The 21000-nt window shown below is 44.6% G+C and overlaps 1 protein-coding gene across 1 annotated transcript; it reads left to right on the top strand.

Moving 5' to 3' along the window:
• Positions 1 to 131: 131 nt before the first annotated feature.
• On the top strand, positions 132 to 17334 carry lrrc59 (leucine rich repeat containing 59). Its single transcript, XM_078225468.1, has 7 exons — positions 132 to 418; positions 1644 to 1703; positions 4072 to 4230; positions 5984 to 6088; positions 12513 to 12585; positions 13462 to 13632; positions 16949 to 17334. The coding sequence occupies exons 1-7, from the start codon at positions 302 to 304 to the stop codon at positions 17188 to 17190; spliced, it is 927 nt and encodes a 308-aa protein (XP_078081594.1). The 5' UTR covers positions 132 to 301; the 3' UTR covers positions 17191 to 17334.
• The last annotated feature ends 3666 nt before the right edge of the window (positions 17335 to 21000 follow it).

Genomic DNA, 21000 nt, shown 5'->3' with positions numbered 1-21000 from the left:
AGTGTTAATGTCAGCCTACTTGTGACACTAATAAATAAACTTTAAAACTTAAACTATACATTTGGGCTTGGATGAGGAGGTGTAGGGCAGTTGGGATTTGCAGGATGTCGATACTCCTCCCGGTTGAGTGGGGCGCTGTGGGCGGAGTTGGGCCGGAGTGGCTGCTCCTGTCTCCGCGCTGTCTCCTTGTTTGGTCCCGGGGGTCTGATCTGACGTGTAGCCGCCGCCGTGGAGCCGGGAGCCGCTGGAGTGCGGGGCCGGAGCCGGGGAATCGCCAGGGAGTGAGGCCGCAACAGCGGAGATGCCGAAGAACAGCGGGAAGCAGCTGAACCCGAACCCCAGCCTCCGGGAGCGGCTGGATGGCAACGAGCTGGACCTGAGCCTGAGCGGCCTGAGTGAGGTCCCGACCCGGGAGCTGGTGAGAGGAGGAGCGGGGGGCTGTTGGTGCGGCGGCGGCGGCTGGAACAGGAGCAAAGGGCGGCCCTGGGGCCGCGACAGCGCCCGGCTGTGATGCCTCCCGCAGTCGGCCAGCTGCCTCTCTGAAGGGCCTTTGAGCCTGTCCCCAGGCACCGCGGCCCAGATAGACTTCACCACCTGGGGAGGGCAGGACGGGGATCCCAGAGACTGAGCCCGGGTGCCTGAGGTTGGTGCCTGGCCTGGGGTGCCCTGGCCTGGGGTGCCCCGGCCTGGGGTGCCCCACCCCCTCCGGGCCGGCTCCCCCCCTCTCTCCTCCCCCCCCCCCCCCCCAGTGTCCTGTTCACTGTGGATCCCAGCACCTGTGTGACTGAACCATTCAACAAAAGTGTTTCAGCGATGCCAAAGGCTCTCAGTGACAGCAACAGGATTTTCTTTTGCTTTTAGCAAGTTTACAATTTGGTAAATGTGGAATATTTTCATTTAAAATAACAAAAAATGCTTCCACATTCTTATTCAAAATGACTAAAGCGGCTTGCGATGGGCTAACCTCTTGTGTGCCTTTTAAAATCTCTTGTTACTGTGCTCATCAAGCCAAAGGATGCTTATTTCTTTCACATTTATAAACCCAGAGTCCCCATCAATCACAGCTCCCTCGCCACTATCCCCATCAAACAGTTTGAGGACAAGTACATCACAGGGTTAGATACAGAGTGAATCCTACTCTGTCCTGTCCTATCAAAAGGCATGGTTGGACTTACAATAAAGTACAACTGAGCTGAATCGTGTGCATTTATGAAATGGTTATCTCTCTAGAGCGGTACAGTGGTTAGCACTGTTGCCTCACAGCGCCCGGGACCCGGGTTTGATTCCTGGCTTGGGTCACTGTCTGTGCGGAGTCGGCACGTTCTCTCTGTGTCTGCGTGGGTTTCCTTTGGGTGCTCTGGTTTCCTCCCACAGGTGAAAGACGTGCTGGTTAGGTGCATTGGCCATGCTAAATTCTCCCTCAGTGTACCCGAACGGGCACCGGAGTGTGGCAATTAGGAGATTTTCACATTAACTTCATTGCAGTGTTAATATAAGCCTACTTGTGACACTAATAAATGGAACTTTTAAAAACTTTATTCAGCTCCAAGTCCATGAAGAGTCAGAGTTCACTGCCTGTTTGTGCAGCAGCTGCATTGTAATTCTGTCAAATCTCAATATATGATATTGCCTTGTGTTTACAGGCAGCCCTCCCCAAGGCCATCATTCTGGATCTGTCCTGCAACTGTATCGTCATGTTGCCGGTAAGACTTTATAAAGGATGCATTTGTGTGCGCATGAATTGTGGGTCTGTTATGTGTGGGGTTGGTTGTCAGTGCATGCAAAATGTGTGCACGTGTTGTGTGTGTTGTGGGGCTGTGGGACAAAAGGTTGAGTAGATAGTAGTGATTAGTTGAATGAGGCACGACATCAATTCTCTGAACGGCAAGGTTCAGCTCGGTGCTAACTTTGCCGCTGTCAAGGGAGGGGACATTTCATAGCTCAGCAATCATTGAATGAAAGCTCTGGGATATTGGGATGTTTACAAAAACATTCTTGAGCCCAGAGGGAATCCACGCCATCAGGGGAAGGGGGAGGGAGAATTGGCACTAGCTGAAAAGTCCTCACTCAGAAAAACACCTTCAGGAGAGAGTGAAAGAATATTGGCTTAAAATAAACATTGGCAATACCCTTGTGTGACTGTCATGGGAGACAACCACGAAACTCCAGCCTGTTTATGAAATCTCAGCTTTTACAAAAACAACAATAGCAACAAAGCAGTCAGAGTCCTATATATATCCGCTATATGTGGAATTACATAGAAATTGACACTCAATCCTGTGCCCCGAGATCTTTTGATAACATTGTGACTAAAACTGTTACAGTTTATTTATGTTGTATACCGTATACAGTTTGAGCACATTTTTCTTGAGGATGGCACAGTGGTTAACACTGCTGCCTCACAGCGCCAAGGACCCTGGTCCGATTCAGGCCTTGGGTGACTGTGTAGAGTTTGTACACTCTCCCCGTGTCTGTGTGGGTTTCCTCCGGGTGCTCTGGTTTCCTCCCACAGTCCAAAGATGCGCACGTTAGGTGAATCGGCTGTGCTAACGTGCCCCTTAGTGTCCCAGGATGTGTAGGTTAGGGAGATTAGTGGGGTAAATATGTGGGATTACAGGGATAGTGGATCTGAGTGAGATGCTCTGTCAGAGAGTTGGTGCAGACTCGATGAACTGAATGGCCGCCTTCTGCACTGTAGGGAGTCTATGATTCTATTCCACATGAGCTCTCGATAAGCTTCAGTGTAAGTTTGTCTGCTTTTCAATTCTTGTTGCGCACAAAGGGTTGTCAGCTTTCTCCAGTTTTTATATTTTTTACCAGGTTGAAGGAGCTAAGTCCACTGGTTTAGAGTTCTGTATATACGGTGATCAATTCCTGTACCACATCAGAGTGTTGTATATAAACCCAGCCTGATACTGTTGTGTCTCCCATTGCAGCTACATTACAAATTAAATACAGAATAAAGCGCTCTCTACAATGCCCATTGCATTCTGTGTGAATGTAGCTTTTTGTCTGCATGTTTTCTTCCTTCCAATTACATTGATACGTATTGGTTTTATGATTTGTTTGGGGAATCAGTGGTTTAACCCACTATTCGTGCTTGAGGCTAGGCAGCCAGCAACAGCATGCTGTAGCTGTCAGCCTTGGTGTTGTGTGCAGCACTCTCTCACTTTTGACTCAGAAGGTTTTGAGCTCAAGTACACTCCAGAGACTTGATCAAAATTTAGGCTGATGCTGCCAGTACAGTATAAAAGCAAATTACTGCGGATGCTGGAATCTGGAACCAAAAGAGAAAATGCTAGAAAATCTCAGAGAAAAGAACTGACATTTCGAGTCCAGATGATCTTTTGTCGGAGCCCGGAGCAGTTTTGACGAAAGGTCATCTGAGCTCAAAACGTCAGCTCTTTTCTCACCTTACAGATGCTGCCAGACCTGCTGAGATTTTCCAGCATTTTGTCTTTTGTGGCCAGTGCAGTGCTGGAGGGGTGTTGCACTGTCAGAGTGGCGTTTTCTTTGTGGATAGCAAGTTTCTCTGTCTGTCCTCTTGGGTGCACATAAAATAATATGGCTACTAATTCAAAGAAGAGCAAAGAAATTTACTCCTAATATTATAAATGCAGGTTTTGTTATTTAAGGATAGAGGTAAACATAGCTGATCCCAATCCCATTCTCGTTCAAGATCCACGTGCACATTGTAGCAGAAGCCACTGGCTAACAATCAGGGCAGGAATCCGGGCTGACTTTCAATTTTCATATCTAGGTCGGGGGACTGAGGTGTCCATGAGCTAGGCAATGAAAATGAAAAGTCAGCCAAGCCAATCCTGGTTGGTGATGGCTGGTTAATTTGGTGCTGTCCAGGTGCTGTTTTATCCCCCTTGAACATTGTGAGTGGACAGCTGTGTGTAGGATATTGTCCGGGAGGAATGAGGTAACTAGAGTTGTGCAGCTCGAGCAAAAGCAGATTCTACTGGTTTCAAAGTTCCATGTGGGATTTTCCCCAGAGCCACTGTTGTGTTTTAATTAATTTTCCTCTCTTGTTTTTATGAAAAACCGTGCTCCCATCAAATGCAGCCAGAATTCTGCAGCCTGACTCACCTCATCAAACTCGACCTCAGCAAAAACCAGTTGCAGGAGCTTCCTTCAGATTTTGGACGTCTCCTTAACCTGCAACATTTGGACCTTTACAACAACAAACTGACCAACTTGCCTGTCAGCTTTGCTCAGCTCAAGGTAGGAAGTCTGTTCTAATACCTCGGACATTGGACAGATTAGAGAGAAAAACCTGTTTTCAGTTTGCCAATTTCTCCCCTTCAGCCCCGAATTTCGCTGCTCATGTTTTATCATTTTAGAGGGTGGCACAGTGGTTTGCACTGCTGCCTCACAGCACTAGGGACCGAGTTCAATTCCAGCCCTGGGTCACTGTCTGTGTGGAGTTTGCACATTCTCCGCGTGTCCGCGTGCGTTTCCTCCGGGTGCTCGGGTTTCCTCCTGCAGTCCAAAAGTGTACGGGTTAGGTTGATTGACCATGCTAAATTAACCCTAGTGTCCGGGGGATTAGCAGGGTAAATATGAAGGGTTATGGGGATAGGGCCTGGGTGGGATTGCGGTGGGTGCAGACTCGATGGGCCTTCTGCGCTGTAGGATTCTATGAGAAACGCATTTCAGAAATTGATCTTCAGTGTAATTAAGAATTAAAGCAGATGATGCAATGAATAGCCGATGTGTTGAGGCAGGAGTGGAGTTGGGCAATATGGAGATGGAAATTACCAATCTTAGTGTTGAAATGGAAATGTGGTCAGACGCTCAATTTTGGGTCACATATGATACCAAGGTTGTGAACAGACTGGTAGTTACTTACCAGGAAGAGGGATGGAGGCGAAGGAGTGGAGGTTTTGGCAGGAACTGAAGACAACACTCCAGTCTTCCTAATATTTAACTGGAAGAAGTTTCTGCTCATTCATTATGCATTCAGGTAATAGAGTGAGAGGGAGGAATGGTTGAATTTGGGACTAGGGTATAGAAGATTGAAGTCAGTGTTTTGGTTGAACAAATCAGTAACTGCAGAAATATTGTGGAGAGCAGATGGCCAAAGGCTGGACAGTGGGATTTTGAAAGTGCAGTTGTAAGTGAATTGGGGGTAATGTTTTTCTCTGGATAGGTCACTGGTGGAAGTAGGGTTGAGGGGAGAAGTGGGGTGAGGGTGGCGAGTGATATAAAGTGATCTGAGGTGACCCTATCTGTGATTGATACAATGGGAGTAGACCATGTTAATGGCAAGGTCAGTATGGTGGCTATGGACTAGGAAGATTAAAAGTGATTAACTTCTCCTTAGTACTGTGACAAAGGAGCAAGTACTAAAGCTGAAGTTAAAAATTGTTTTGTGATTAGGATAGAGCCCTGGGGAATGTGTGAGGAGATGTGATGAATAAAGTTCCACCTCCTTCGGCAATCTCTCTCTGGATCAACCTCAGTAAGCCATTTCCTACATACCTGTGTGACTTAACACATTTTGCACCTGTTATAATGTGGTTTCTAAGTGGAAATTATTGGTGGTTTTCATATCTCCCTGGTAGGAAAGGCCATTGGATAATGCAGTTTTTTAATTCGGACCTTAATGAGTAGCAGTAATTAAAATTCAGGAGCAAAAAATCAATGATAATTAAAACCAGGTGCTGAGATTTCTTTCTGATGCTGTTACAATGTATTGCCTCCAGTTCATTTATTAATACATGGATCTAGTTCTGTTGGGGCCCAGGAAAGGAGAAACACGTTATATAGGTGAAAGGATTAAGGGCAGCATTTATCGTGAAAGAAAAGATGTTGTATTTATATAGCACCTTTCCCCACCTTGACATTAGAAAGCATTTTAAATCAATGAAGTGCAGCTACTGTTGTAATTTATGAAATGTGGTAGTTAAATGCATGCTGCTATTTCTCTCAGACACAATGAGGCTGACTGAGTGACTCCACTTTCTCTCCACAGAACTTAAAGTGGTTGGATTTAAAAGGAAATCCACTCGATCCATTGCTTGAGAAGGTGGCTGGCGACTGCCTGGATGAGAAGCAGTGCAAACTGAGTGCAGCCAATGTAAGCTTCAGGATTTATCCTCACAATATAGATAACACGAGAGCGGTTTCAGCATCTGACATTGAGCGGCAAGGTGGCACAGTGGTTAGCCCTGCTGCCTCACAGCGCCAGGGAACCCGGGTTCAATTCCAGCCTTGGGTCACTGTCTGTGCGGAGTCTGCACGTTCTCCCCGTGTCCGCGTGCGTTTCCTCCGGGTGCTTCAGTTTCCTCCAACAGTCCAAAGGTATGTGGGCTAGGTTGATTGGCCATGCTGAATTGCCTCTTAGTGTCAGGGGGATTACCAGGGTAAATAATGTGGGGTTACGGGGATAGGGGCTTGGTGGGATTGTTGTCAGTGCAGGCTTGATGGGCCAAATGGCCTCCTCCTGCACTGTAGGGTTTCTATGATTCTATTATACCCCTAGTTTTATTTCCAAGTTGTGGCATAAGAACAGACGAAATAGGAGCAGGAGTAGCTCATTTGGCCTTTTGTTTTGCAAATGTCTGAGGCTGAACCAGATGGCTCGCACCCTAGGACTCACGTTTGACCCCAAATCGCACCTCCTATCACATATTCATGCCAACACTAGGATTAACCTACTTCCATCTCTAACATCACCTGACTCAGTCCTGCCTCAGCTCATCTGCGGAAATGCTATAGACTTGCCAATTCCAACCCTCCTGATCAGCTTCTTGCTCCACCATAGGCAGCTGCCTTTTCGGTTGTCTGGGCCCCAAGCTTTGAATATCCTCCTTACACCTGTCAGCCTTTCTTTCTGTTTCTTTAAGATATAGCTTAGAACTAACCTTTTTGACTATCTGCCCAAATGTTGTCTTGTGTAGTTCATTATCTAAGCTTCCTTTATAACACTCCTGTGAATTGCTTTGGGATATTTGTTATTCAAACCCGCTCTGCTGTTTAATACTAACCATGGCTGAACTCCAAATTTCTGCACTATTCTCACATCCCTTCATTCCCCTTCTACCCAAAACTCTTATAAATCTGAGTCATAAATATGCTAATTGAGCACCATCGGCCCTCTGGTATCAAGAATTCCAAAGATTCAAAACTTTTTGAGTGAAGGAATTACTCATCTCAATCCTGAATGAAAAAGGAAGTAGAAATTAAGTGAAAAAGCGCATTAGAGACATGAAGAAGGATTATGAGAAAAGATTGACAGCCAACATAAAGGGGAATCCCAAAGTTTTCCAAAGGCATATTAATAGTAAGAGTGGCAAAAGGTGTAGGACTGATTAGAGGCCAAAAAGGGCATTCACACATGGAGGTTGGGACATAGCTGAGATATTAAATGAATACTTTGCATCTGTCTTTCCCAAGGAAATGGATACTTCCCCAGGCCATGGAGACAGAGAAGGAAACTCTGCGCCTAGATGGGTTCAAAATTGATAAGGAGGAAGTGTTGTATAGACTATTGGTAATTAACGTTGGCAAGTACCAGGGTCAGATGAGATGCACCCAAGGATATTGAAGGAAGTGAGAGTGGAATTTGAAGAGGCAGTGACCATAATCTTCCAATCTTCCCTAGACTCGGGAGATGCCAGCGGGCTGAAGAATTATGGATATTCAAAAAAAATTGTAAGGATAGCCCCAGAAATTACAGACCAGTCAGTTTAAGATCAGTGGTGGGAAACTTCAAGAAACAATTATTCAGGAAAGACTGGAAAAATGTGAATTGATTGGGAAGAGACGGCATGGAATTCTGAAGGGGAAATGGTGTTTGACAAACTTACTGGAGTTTTTTGAGGTAACAGAATGGGTCAATGAGGACAAAGCAGTTGATGTGGTGTACATGGACTTTTAGAAGGTATTGGATACAGTGCCACACAACAGGCCTGTGAGAAAAGCTATAGTTCATGGAATAACAAGGGCAGTAGCAATGTGGATACAAAATTGGCTGAAAAATAGGAAGCAGAACATAAGAGTGGACTGATAGGTGGCAGATAAAATTCAATGCGGAGAAGTGTGATGCATTTTGGTAGGAAGAACATGGAGAGGCAATATAAAATGAGGTGTAAAATCCTTAAGGGAGCAAAGGGACTTGGGCGTATATGTGTGTAGATCATTGAGGTGGCAGGACAGGTGGAGAGAACAGTTAATAAAGCATTTTGTATTCTGGACTTTATAAATAGGGGCATAGAGTACTAAGGCAAGGAGGGTATGCTGAACTTGTACAAAACACCAGTTAAGCCCAGCCAAAGTATTGTGTACAGTTCTGGGCACCACACTAGGATGTAAACACATTGGAGAGAGTGCAGAAGAGGTTTACAAGAATGGTTCCGGGGATGGTTCAGATACGAGAATAGATTGGAGCAGTTGGGGCTGTTCTCTTTGAAGAGGAGATGGGTAAGAGGAGATTTGGCAGAGATGCTCAAAAGCATCATGGGGCTGGACAGAGTAGAGGGGGAGATACTGTTCCTGCTCATAAAAGGATCAAGAATGAGAACATAGTTTTGAAGTGATTTGCAAAAGAAACAAATATGATGTGAGAAAAAACTTCTTCACACCGCGAGTGGTTCAGGTCTAGACTGCTCTGCCTGGAAGTTTGGTGGAGGCAGATTCAATCAAGACTTTCAAGAGGACATTAGATGATGAGCAATGGTACGTGGAAAAGGCAGGGGACTGGCACTAAGTCATCTTGTTTGTTTGAACAGTTGGTGCAGATATGGCTTCCTACACTGTAACAATTCTGTGATTCTGTAAACGTCCAGCGCTTGTGATGCACTGGGATATTGTACTAGTTTGTGCGGTTATATCACTATCGCCGTAATTGAAATGTTGATGTATAAGGAGACCTGGGTGTCCTAATGCAAACATGCAGGTACAGCAAGTCTTTAGGAAGGAAATTGGAAGATTGGCCTTCATTGCAAGAGGACTTGAGTAGAAGAGCAAGGGTGCCTTACTGCAACTCTACAGATCCTCGATGAGACTACACCTGGAGTATTATGTGGCGTTTTTGTCTCCTTACCTAAGAAACAGTACACTTTCCATAGACGGAGTGCAGCAAAGGTTCATCAGACTGATTCCTAGGATGGCAGGATTGTTGTATGAGGAGAGGTTGGGGTGACTGGGCCTGTCTTGACTGGAATTCAGAAGAATGAGGGATCTAATTGAAAGGTGTATAATTCTGGCAGGGCTGGACAGACTGGATGCAGAGATGGTGATTCCTATGGTTGGGGGTCCACAAGGTGTCACAGTCTCAGGATACAGGATAGGTCATTTAAAACTGAGATGAGGAGAAATGTCTCCACTGAGATGGTGGTGAACCTGTGGAATTCTCTACCACAGAAGGCTGTGGAAGCCAAGCCATTGAATATATTTCAAAAGGGCACAGACATTACAGGTCAGAAAATGACATGAGACTAACGGGCACAGCTGATGGGTGAGAAGTCCTGGTGGGTATTTCCAAACCATATTAAATTGAAGCTCTTTGTTTACGCACAGGTAAGGAATTATTTTATTTTTTAAACAAGTCTTATAAAGTTTTTAAACTTAAAGGGTTTAGTCGTGTCCTGCTGCAGCTCCTGGAAACTCAAGTTTTGGAGTTGGAATGGCGGATGGGTTAACTGTGGAACAATCGCAAGTCTGAGAGCAGTGTGGATAACACATTTAGGGAGGTGGTCACACTGTAGCTGAAGGAACTTGAGGAAGAAAGGGAATGGGTGACCACCAGGCAGTCCAAGAGATGTAGGCAGGTGATTCAGAAGTCCCCTGGGGTCTCGCTTGCAAATCGGTATTCCATATTTTGGAGGCTGGTTCCTCCCCGGAGTGCAGACAGAACCAAACATCTGGCGCCACAAGCAACTTGTCTGTACAGTGATTTTGGGGGGGGGGGGCAGTAATCGTAATAGGGGATTCTGTAGTCAGGGGTACAGATAGATGCTACTTTGGCTGTCAACGTAACTCCAGGATGGTATGTTGCTTCCCTGGTGCTAGGGTCTGGGATGTCACTGAACGGCTGCAGGGCATTCTGAAGGGGAAGGGTAATAAGGCAGAGGCATGGTATATATTAGTACCAATGACATAGATAGAAAGAGGGATGAGATCTTGCATCAAGAATTCAGTGAGTTGGGCAGTAGACTAAAAAGCATGACCTCTCAGGTTGTTACCTCTGGATTACTCCCAGTGCCAGATACTAGCCAACACAGAGAATGGAGGATAGTGCAGATGAATGCTTAAGGGTTGGTGCAGGAGAGAGAGCTTTAGATTCCTGGATCACTAGGACCAGTTCTGGGGAACGTGGGACCTGTACAAGCGGGATGGTCTACATCTGAACCAGAACAGGGCTGACATCATTGCGGGATGTTTTGTTAGTGCTGTTGGAAGGAGTTCAAACTAATTTGGCAGGGGGTGGAGATAATGGAGGAGGTAAAAGAGGAGGACACATTGCGTCATTAGTTAAGGAGTCAATTACTGCAATAAGGAGAGATGATATCTTGGAGGGGCCATCAAATGAAGCTTTGTGAGTAGAACTTGGGAATAAAAAAGGGCAGCCACATTGTTAGGTGTTTATTGTAGACCCCTAGATAGAGAGATATTGAGGAGCAAATATGTGCTCAGTTTGTGGAGGTGTGTAAAAACAATAACAATAGGGTTATTAGGTGATTTCAACTTTCCCAACGTTAACTGGGACAAACATAGTGTTAAGGGCTTGGATGGAGTAGATTTTTTGAAATGTATACAGGAGAATCTTTTTGGAGCAATATGTAGAGGGTCCAACAAGGGAAGGAGCTGTGCTGGATCAGATTCTGGGGAATGAAGCCAGACAGGTGGTTGAGATACCATTTTGGCGATAACAGTCACAACAAGGTACAATTTAAGTTTGTTATGGACAAGGAAATAGGCAAAAGAAGTTTTGGATTGGGGGAGAGCAGATTTTAGTGAAATAAGACACGATTTGGCCACGGTAGATTGGGAAATCTACAGAGGAGCAGTAGGGGGCATTCAAAAAGGAAATGGGGAGAGTGCAAACCCAGCATGTTCCCTCTAAGGTGATAGGTAGGAATAACAAGCCCAGAAAACCATGGATGAGAGATATTCAGGATACAAGGAGAAGGAAAAGCAAGGCTTTTAAAAAGTACAAGGGGGGCAAATCAGTGGAGGCATTAGTAAGATATAGAAAGTGCAGGGTGGAGTTTAAGAAAGCAATTAGGAAAGCAAAGACGGGATATGAGAAAGCTCTGGCTGGTTAAAAATAGGGAAAATCCCAAGTTATTCTATAAGTTTATCAATGGGAGGAGGATAACCAGGCAAAGAGTAGGGCCCATTAGGGACGAAGGGGCAATCTAGGTGGAGCCGGGACCCCGGCTGGAGACAATACACATCTCTTTAACCTGTGCTTAACCCTCTCTCCACTCGCATTGTCTGTACCTTTAAGACTTGATTACTTGTAAAGACTCGCATTCCAACCATTATTCTGTAAATTGAGTTTGTGTCTTTATATGCCCTGTTTGTGAACAGAACTCCCACTCACCTGATGAAGGGGCAGCGCTCCGAAAGCTAGTGGCTTGTGCTACCAAATAAACCTGTTGGACTTTAACCTGGTGTTGTGAGACTTCTTACTGTGTTTACCCCAGTCCAACGCTGGCATCTCCACATCACGGAGGAGGTGCCAGACGACTGGAGCTAATGTGGTTCTGCTATTTTAAGAAGGGTTGTAAAGGTAAACCAGGGAATTACAGACCAGTGAGTCTCACATCAGTGGTAGGAAAACTATTAGAGAAACTTCTGAAGGAGAGCATCTGTCTCCACTTGGGAGACAAAGCTTGATCAGGGATCGTCAGCATGGCTTCGTCAGAGGGAGCTCATGCCTAACAAATTTGATTGAATTTTTTGAGGGGGTGACCAGATGTGGAGATGAGGGTAGTGCAGTCGATGTAGTTTATATGGATTTCAGCAAAGCCTTTGACAAGGTCCCACATGGGAGACTTGTAAAGAAGTTAAATTCACATGGGATACAGGGTAATTTTGATAAAGTGGATTCAAAATTGGCTCAATTGTAGGAGACAGAGGGTGATGACAGAAGGCTGCCTTAGTGACTGGAAGCCAGTGTCCAGTGACGTATCACAGGGATCTGTGTTGGGCTCCCTTTTATTCATCATTTATATAAATTACATAGATGACTATGTGGGGGGTAAGATTAGTAAGTTTACAGATGATACAAAGATTGGCCATGTGGTTAACAGTGAGGTGGAGTGTCTTGGACTACAAGAAGATATAGACGGAATGGTCAAATAGGCAGATAAGTGGCAAATGGAATTTAACCCTGAAAAGTGTGAGGTGATACACTTTGGAAGGAGTAATTTGATAAGGAAGTACAGTAAGAAGTCTCACAACACCAGGTTAAAGTCCAACAGGTTTATTTGGAATCACGTGAATCAATGAAAATCCATAGTTAACTTTGTTTTTACCCTTTGATACTACAGGTACTGCGGTACATGAAAACCATTCAGTCTGAACAAGATCGTGAGAAACAGCGGAGGCTGCAAGTTGAAAGGGGTAAGAAATGAAATTTCTAAAATAAATGTTCATCTGGATACATGGATTACTGAGCGTGGAATTGAGAATCAGTCAAAAATTTAAGCAAGCTGTGGCCTTTTCCTTTTTATCACTGCACTAATGTTTACAGATCCTTAGGGGCAATTCCATTGGGACCAGCAGCCTCCAGCAACCAAGTTTCCATTCATTATGGAGTCAGACACTTTAGGAACATTTAAGCGGTTATTGGATAGGCACATGGAGCACACCAGGATGATAGGGAGTGGGATAGCTTGATCTTGGTTTCAGATAAAGCTCGGCACAACATCGTGGGCCGAAGGGCCTGTTCTGTGCTGTACTGTTCTATGTTCTATTATTGGAGTCCAGAGTCTGAACCAAACCTGGTCTTGTTCTCTGGACTTCCACACAAGCTTCACGGGAGAATAAACTTGCATCAGCAGCAGTAAAATTGTAACATTCAGTAGAATATGCTATATTAACAAAGATTTAACACCTGGTTTGGCCTCTCATCTTAAAGTGGAGATTGGAATGGACAAGATGAGAGGTCGCACGACACCAGGTTATAGTCCAACAGGTTTACTTGAAATCACAAACTGCTCCTTTCGGCAGCATTCTGAAAGCTTGTGATTCCAAATAAACCTGTTGGACTATAACCTTGTCGTGTGACCTCTCATCTTGAAGACAGTGCCTCCAATGGTGCGCCACTCCTCAGTAACACACTGGAATGTCAGCTTGAACTATGTACTCCAATCCAGACTGCAATTGAACCCACGATTTTCTGACTCTGAGGCTAGTGCTAGCACTGAATCATGGGACAAATTAAAGCATCTAAAAGCTTCAACTACCATCTTTATAGCTAAATGTCTGTTGTTGCAGAGTTGGAGAAAAGGCGTGAAGCAGAATTACGGGCTAAAGAAGCAAAGGAACGTGAGCTGCGTAAACGAGAGAAAATGGAGGAGAAGGAGAGGCGCAGGAAGGAGTACGATGCACAGAAATTACAGAAATTCAACCATCCAAAGGAGGAGAAACCTACTGGTACATTGGAAAGTAAGTGAAAGGTGGAAGCTGGGTGAGCTGTGTAAATTCTAGCAGAATTACAAACTATATCTTGCTCTCAATTGCATCTCTGCCATGAGCCTTACACGGTGGGCAATGAGAAGCAAGTTCATCGTTCTCTTGACATAAACTCCTGAAAATTGCAATCACTTAATTATTATTTATTATCCCCTTCCCTAATTTTGCATCATTGTTCCCTGGGCTCCTGAAGGCTTGATCATTTGCTGGATATGGTTACATGGGTACCAAACATCTTACAATAGCTGGAGCTAAGAGTGTGTGTTGACAGGCTCTCGATTGTGGAAGCCTTTGAAAGTCCAGTCTGATCTGTCCTGGTTGCGTCCACACATGCAGCGTCAGTAGGATGGCGAGCAGCAATAGGAAGCCCGGTTCGTGTTTGTTTCCTTCCTCCTTGCTAGCTTGTACAGCTTGCAAACTGAGTCGTAGATTTGAGCTTAGCTGTTGGGCTGGGCATTGCATTCTGAACATTTTGAGCATAATATGAAGAAAGATCTGAAAAGTTAGGTTGCTAGCTAGAGATAAATGACATACGATCAAGTTTTAATGGTTTCAGCACAGCGGGAGGCCATTCAGTCCCTTGTGTCTCTGCTGGCTCTCTGCAATAGCAACTCACCTGGTAACTCACCTTCCATGTAGCCCTGCAAGGTTTTCCTCTTCAGATAATGAGCCAAGTCTCTTCTGAAAGTCACAATTGAATACCGCAGATGCTGCAAATTTGAAATAAAAACGGAAAGTGCTGGAAATACTCAAAAGTTCTGAAGAGGAGTCATGTTTGACTTTAAATATTTCTCTCACCATAGATACTGCCAGACTGCTGATAATTTCCAGCACTTTCTGTTTATACTCGTTTTAACCACCTCCAAGGAGAACAGCCCCATTTTCTCCAATCTATCCACATAACCAAAGCTCCTCATCTCCAGAACTATTCTCATTAATTCGTTCTGCATCCTAATGCCTTAATATCCTTCTTAAAGTGTGGCACCCGGAACTGGACAAAATACTCCAGTTCAGGCTGAACCTGCATTTGATGTTTGTTTATCATAACTCTCTTGTTTTTGTACTTTGTGCCCCTATTGAGAAGTCCCTGGATACCATAAGCTTTTTCAACCTGCCCTGTAACTTTCAATGATGTACATACATCCTAAGGGCCCTTTGCTTTTGACCCCTTTAGAATTATACCCTCGGGGAATTTCACAGTAACTTCATTGCAATGTTAATGTAAGCCTTACTTGCGACTAATAAATCAAATTTTACTACTTTTTCTTTTTATTTTGCCTCCTCCCATTCCTCCTGTCAGAATGAAACACATCACCCTTCTGCATTCAATGTCATCTGCCACTTGTCATCACATTCTACCAGCCAGTTTATGCCCTCCTAAATTTTATCACTGTCCTCCTGATAGTTCACAATATTTCTAAATTTTTGCCATTTGCAGATTTTAAAGTTGTGCCCTGCATATCTAGGTTATTAATATGGATGTAAAAAGCAGGATCATAATAGTGACCCCTGTGGAACCCCACTGTATGACTTCCCCTAATCCAAAAAAACAACTGTTCACAACTATTCACTTTTCCTGTCACTCAGCCAATTTTGTGTCCATGCTGCTGTTCTTTTATTCCATGGGTTCTAATTTGCTGACAAGATCAGATGATTTTCATTGGTCAGCAGAGGGAATGCCTTTATGCTGATTACAAAAAGAATTAAAGGAATGAAGAGAAACCTCTTTATGTGGAAGCTGGTGAGAGCGTGGAATTTTCTGCTGCAACCCTCTTACACACAATCCACAATTTATTTTGAAAAAAGTAGGTTTTTGAATAATAATGGATCTTAAATGGTATGGGGAATGAATGAGAGTGGAGTTTAGATGAGGTGGCTCGTAGCAAGGTAAACGCCAGTGCAGATTTTACAGGCCATATGTTTCCATAACAAGGGTGTAAACTGGAAAGACAAACCTCTCACTGATCACCAAAACAAAGGGAATAAATAATGTTGGTGCCAGTGACGGAGAATGCTAGAACACTAACATTTGGATACCACAGCAGGCAAATGTTGGTTTAATTCAGCTCAGCCTTAAATTATGCTTGTTGGAGGCTAATGTGCCTTCACTAGGGGGAATAATAAGTTGGAGCATCCTGTCCGAGAGGTATCCTCCTTGCAACTTGTTGAATCATCCTTAACTATTTCATCAATGATCTGCAGCAATTAACTCACTGCCTGATTACCCAAAGCCTGTCCACCATCTACAAGGTACAAGTCAGGAGTGTGATGGGATAGTCTCCACTTGCCTGGATGAGTGGACCTCCAGCAGCATTCAAGAAGCTTGACACGAGAACAAAGTCACTAATGTCAGTGTACACTCCCTCCACTAGCGGTGTGTAACCACTATAAATGTACTCACCAAACCCCTGAGAGCACCTTCTAAACCTCTGACTGCCACCACGTAGCAGGACAAGAGCAGCAGACGAATAGGAAGATTACCATCTGCAAGTTCCCCTCCAAGTCACATACCATCCTGTTGTTGTTTCTCTTCCCGCACCTCATTGCACAAGGCAGACTTTTTTCTGTTCCCATATTAAGTTTTAGCTGAAACCAGTCGCTAGTCTGTCGCCAGTGGCTTATAGCTTGAAGGGTACCACTCCACATTAAGCATGGCTGACGAGGAGTCTCTCTTACCGCCTGCCATTGGTGTGTTGGAAGGATTTGCAAGTTGATACTCAACCTGTTGGCTATTATATGAACATACCTTAATTGGCTGTCAAGTCCTGGAGTGGGACCCGAACCCAGAGCTTTTGGCTCAGAGGCAGGGACGTTACCCACAAATCCTCCCATCACCACATCCTGACTAGGAACTTTGTCACCATCCTTTCACTGTCACTGGATCAAAGTCCTGAAACTCCCTTTTCAACAGCATTGTGGGTACACCTACACCACATGTCTGCAGCAGTTTAAGAAGACTCACCCACATCTTCCCAAGGGCAGTTGGGGATGGGCAATAAATGCTGGTCTTAATATGCGAAACCCCCCCCCCCCCCCCCCACCACATTCTATGAAAGAATAAACAAAAGCTGCCGAAACTGAGCAGTCCAGTGGAGACAGGGCCAAACCGTGAAGAAAGATTGTGCCTTGTCCTTAATACTCAATCATCGCCTGTGTGTGTTTAAGGCTAATTGCTTTGTGCTATCACAATTTTCCATGGAAACAGTATAAATTATTAGTTTGAACAATGTTCAAGTATACATGTGTTCATTAAATCATTGGTTTTTCTCCATTCTATAATCTCTTTTAGAACCGGTTTCTTCCGCCAGTCCATCAGCATCTCAAAAGGGACACTTATTCCACCAAGTGCTTCTGAAGGTGCTGCTCTTCCTGCTGCTGTGCACCGTCATCACTGTGGTGATGTGCAGGAGAACAGACTTCCCACATGAGCAGCTGTGTAGCGCTGTGAACCATCTGTACGAAGACACGCTTCATGCCCTTCGGGGAAATGAGATTCTCCAGAGGATTCTACGCAGCATCCCATTCCCATGACCAATAGCCAGTTGAAGAGGCACTGAAATTCCTATGGAATTGATTAATTTGTGTGTTCTTATATAGCACATAAAACTTTAAAAGGGCCGGTATGCCACTCACTTGCCCTGCCTAAATGCTACACAATAAAAGATATTTTGCATTCGCCAGCTTTTTGTCTTCAGTTCTTGTATTGTGGTCTTTTTAAATGCTCTGATTTTAAACTCCTGCTTGACTTGGTTTGATGAAATCCGTTAGCAGACCAGACGATTTTGGTTTTAATTCTTGTTTTGTACTGAGATGGCAGTAGGAGCTGTCATTAACCCAAGACTTGTAAAGGGGAGAAAGTCAGACAGCAGACTGGACACACACAATTTGACAATCCTGTTGATGAGCTCTATCGTTTTTGGATGTTGGCCCAAGACAAGAGTAAAAAGACCTTTTAAAAATCGATTCCTGTAAGACTCATGGCTGGCACAACAAATCTTTGACCTGATTTAGCTCTGTGTCTCATATGGTTTCTTCCAGGCCACCTTCTGATCTCCTACCTAAACAAACTATGAAGCCACACAACTTTCTGCGTAAACTAGCATTTAATAATTAATTGCCAGTGCAAAACATTGCAGCAGTGTGAATCCTCAGTGAGGCTGAATTTGTCCCTGAATTGACAAGAATTGTGCAGTGTCCATTTCAGAGTTTGGAATTGGATATGAAGACCATGAAGTTTCATCACGGTGAATGCATGATGACTTCCCAATTATAATTTAGGAACTAAACGAGGATGTTAGGTCTGGAAAAACTGTTCTTTTTTCAGACAAAGATGACCCTTCATCTCTGCTACAATGTCCTTCCCTGAGTACTCATTCCACAACTCGATTACTGTTTGGGTGAAAACATTCCATCAGCATTTCAATTTTTAACTCGTACGTGCTATTTTGATCCTTTTGCATCTAATGAACAGTTACCTGGAGTGGTTTTATTAAATCCCTTCAGTGGGATTTATTTTTACGAAAAACTATTTTGTGCTCTAAATGAAATTATTCCTAATTTCTAGAATATTCTCATTCAGTAACCTTGATGCTGAAGGAGAAGGTTCCTATCATTTAATCGTCACGAGAGTAGGTTGTGATCCTGACCCGATACAGTACTTTGAACACCAGTTTAGTGACTGATGGAGGTGTCTTTACACGAGTCGTAGAATGGTTACAGTACAGAGGAGGCCATTCAGCCTTTTCTGTTTATGCCAGCCTTCTGAAGGAGCAATTCTCCAAGTTCCAAAACCCTGCCTTTATAGCTACACAAACTTCATTTTCAGATAATCTAATTGCCTTTTGAAAGCTTCTATTTACTCTGTCTCCACGTAACAGGGTTAGACAGGATAGATTCAGAAATTTTCCCATGGTGTGGGAGTCCAGAACGAGGGGTCATAGTTTGAGGATAAGGGATAAACCTTTTAGAACTGAGGCAAGGAGAAATTTCTTCACTCAGAGAACAGTGAACATGTAGAATTTATTACCACAGAAATTTGTTGTGTGATTTCAAGAAGAAATTAGATATAGCTCTTGGGGCTAAAGGGATATGGGGGGAACCAGGATATTGAAATTGATGATTGTAATGAATAGTGAAGCAGGCTCAAGGGGCCGAATGGTCTACTACTTCTAGTTTCTATATTTCTGTCTCCACCATTTGCTCAGGCAATGCAGTGCAGTCCAGATCCACGTGCTGCATGAAAAGAGTTTGTGTCAAGTCAGCATTGCTTCTGTGCTGTATTCCAAGTGTGAACAAACTTTCAAGTGTTTAAACTGAGAGCGTCTATAATCAAATAAGTGATGGTATGCTGGTTGACAAAAGACGTCAAGGAAGGGTAGGGGGCTTTAGTTCAGTCGGGCAGTATGGTCGGTGCAGGCTTGGAGGGCCTGTTCCTGTGCTGTAATTTTCTTTGTTCTTTGAATACTGAGAGACTACGTCCAGGCTGCCAAAGTTCTCATGATCAGTACCCCATCCACCCTTTTAAACATTAACTCTCTCCACCAGTGGTACACAGCGATATCAGTGTGTAGCATCTACATGATGCTCACCAAGAGTCCTTCAACAGCACCTTCCAAATCCTCGACTTCTACCACCTGGAAGGACAGCAGATGCATGGGAACACCACTGATAAGTTCTGCTCCAAGTAAAGCAACATGCTGACTTGGAAAGAAATCACACTTCCTTCGTTGTCGCTGGGTCAAAATCCTGGAACTAATTCCTGAATACAACAGTGGGTGCAGCGTTCAAGAAAGCAGATCATCTTCTCATGAAGGGCAATTAGGTTTGGATTCTGCCAGGGCCACTCTGCTCCTGATTTTATGCCTTGTCCAAGCATAGACAAAAGCTGAATTCTGGAGGTAAGTGAGAGTGACCCTTGATAGACAGTGGCATCAAGGAGCTCTGGCACAATTGACGTTAAGCGTCTTCAAGACAGAAATTGATAAATTCTTGATTTCTCGAGGAATTAAGGGCTATGGGGAGAGAGCGGGTAAATGGAGTTGAAATCAACCATGATTGAATGGTGGAGTGGACTCGATGGGCCGAATGGCCTTACTTCCGCTCCTATGTCTTATGGTCTAAGTGAATAGGAATCGGGAAACTCCCTATAGGTTATCATCATACAGAGCAGAAAGGAATATTGTTATGGTTGTTGAAGGCCAATCATGTCCATGCCAGGGAATTGCTGCATTCCTTGAGCCTTGGAGTGAGGGAGGTCGGGAGTTGGGCCTTGGAGTGAGGCAAGTTGGCCCTGGGCATGGGAAGTTGGCAGTTAGTCCTGGGAAGGGAGGGAGTTTGGGGGCCGGGGTTTAAGTCCTGTTTGGGGATGGTTGTCGGGGGTGGTAGTGAAAGGGTGGGGGGGTTCCATTGGGGGTCGGTATGCTGTGGGGGAGTCCAATGGGGAGATAGCCAGGGTGGTGAGCGGGATAATGGGGGGGGTTAGGGGGAATCCTGTGGAGGCATCAGGGAAGATCAGTACAATAGTTACCGGGAAGCTAGAAGTGGTTTTAATTGTTCTAACCTTTTCTGGATAACTAATCAGAACATAATCAGAACCATCTGAAGTTTGCAATATAAATCACATTTTTGGATGGTTTTCAGTGCAAGGCAATTGCCCATTAGGAGTCTCAACTTCCCAGCCAATTGTTCATAGAATCTCTACAGTGCAGAAAGAGGCCATTTGGCCCATCAAGCCTGCATCAACAACACTCCCACCCACGCCCTATCCCTGTAACCCCACGTATTTACCCTACGAATGCCCTGACACTAACAGTCAATTTAGCACGGCCAATCAATCCACACAACCTGCACATCTTTGTACTGTGGGAGGAAAACAGAGCACCCAGAGGAAAACCCACGCAGACATGGGGAGAACGTGCAAACTCCACACAGTCACCCAAGGCTGGAATTGAACCCGGCTCACTGGTGCTGTGAGGTAGCAGTGCTAACCACCGTGCCTCCTCAGTGTGCGATCCTTATCTGGGAACATCCAGAGGGGGTTGGGGAGGGACTGGGCCCTGGAGCTTGGCAGTAGCAGATGTTCGTTTTTCTGGGGCTCCTTTACCATTCTCACTAACTTCTTTATTAGGTAGTGCAGTCACACCAAGGTCTTCCTCCTCTGTCAGGGACCATGCCTTCAAAAGACATTGTAAAATCATGGATGCATCCATCATTGCCAAAGCACTGCAGTGGTTTGCTGTTGCCTGCTTCGGTGTGACTGATCAGAAAACTCCACTTGTATCCTGACTTGCACTTGTATCCTGGGCAAAATCCTGGAACTACCTCCCTGATACTGAGTGTATC

This window comes from Mustelus asterias, chromosome 12, assembly GCF_964213995.1.
Source record: "Mustelus asterias chromosome 12, sMusAst1.hap1.1, whole genome shotgun sequence".
Classification (NCBI taxonomy): domain Eukaryota; kingdom Metazoa; phylum Chordata; class Chondrichthyes; order Carcharhiniformes; family Triakidae; genus Mustelus; species Mustelus asterias.
This window is presented reverse-complemented; position numbering and strand designations above follow the sequence as displayed.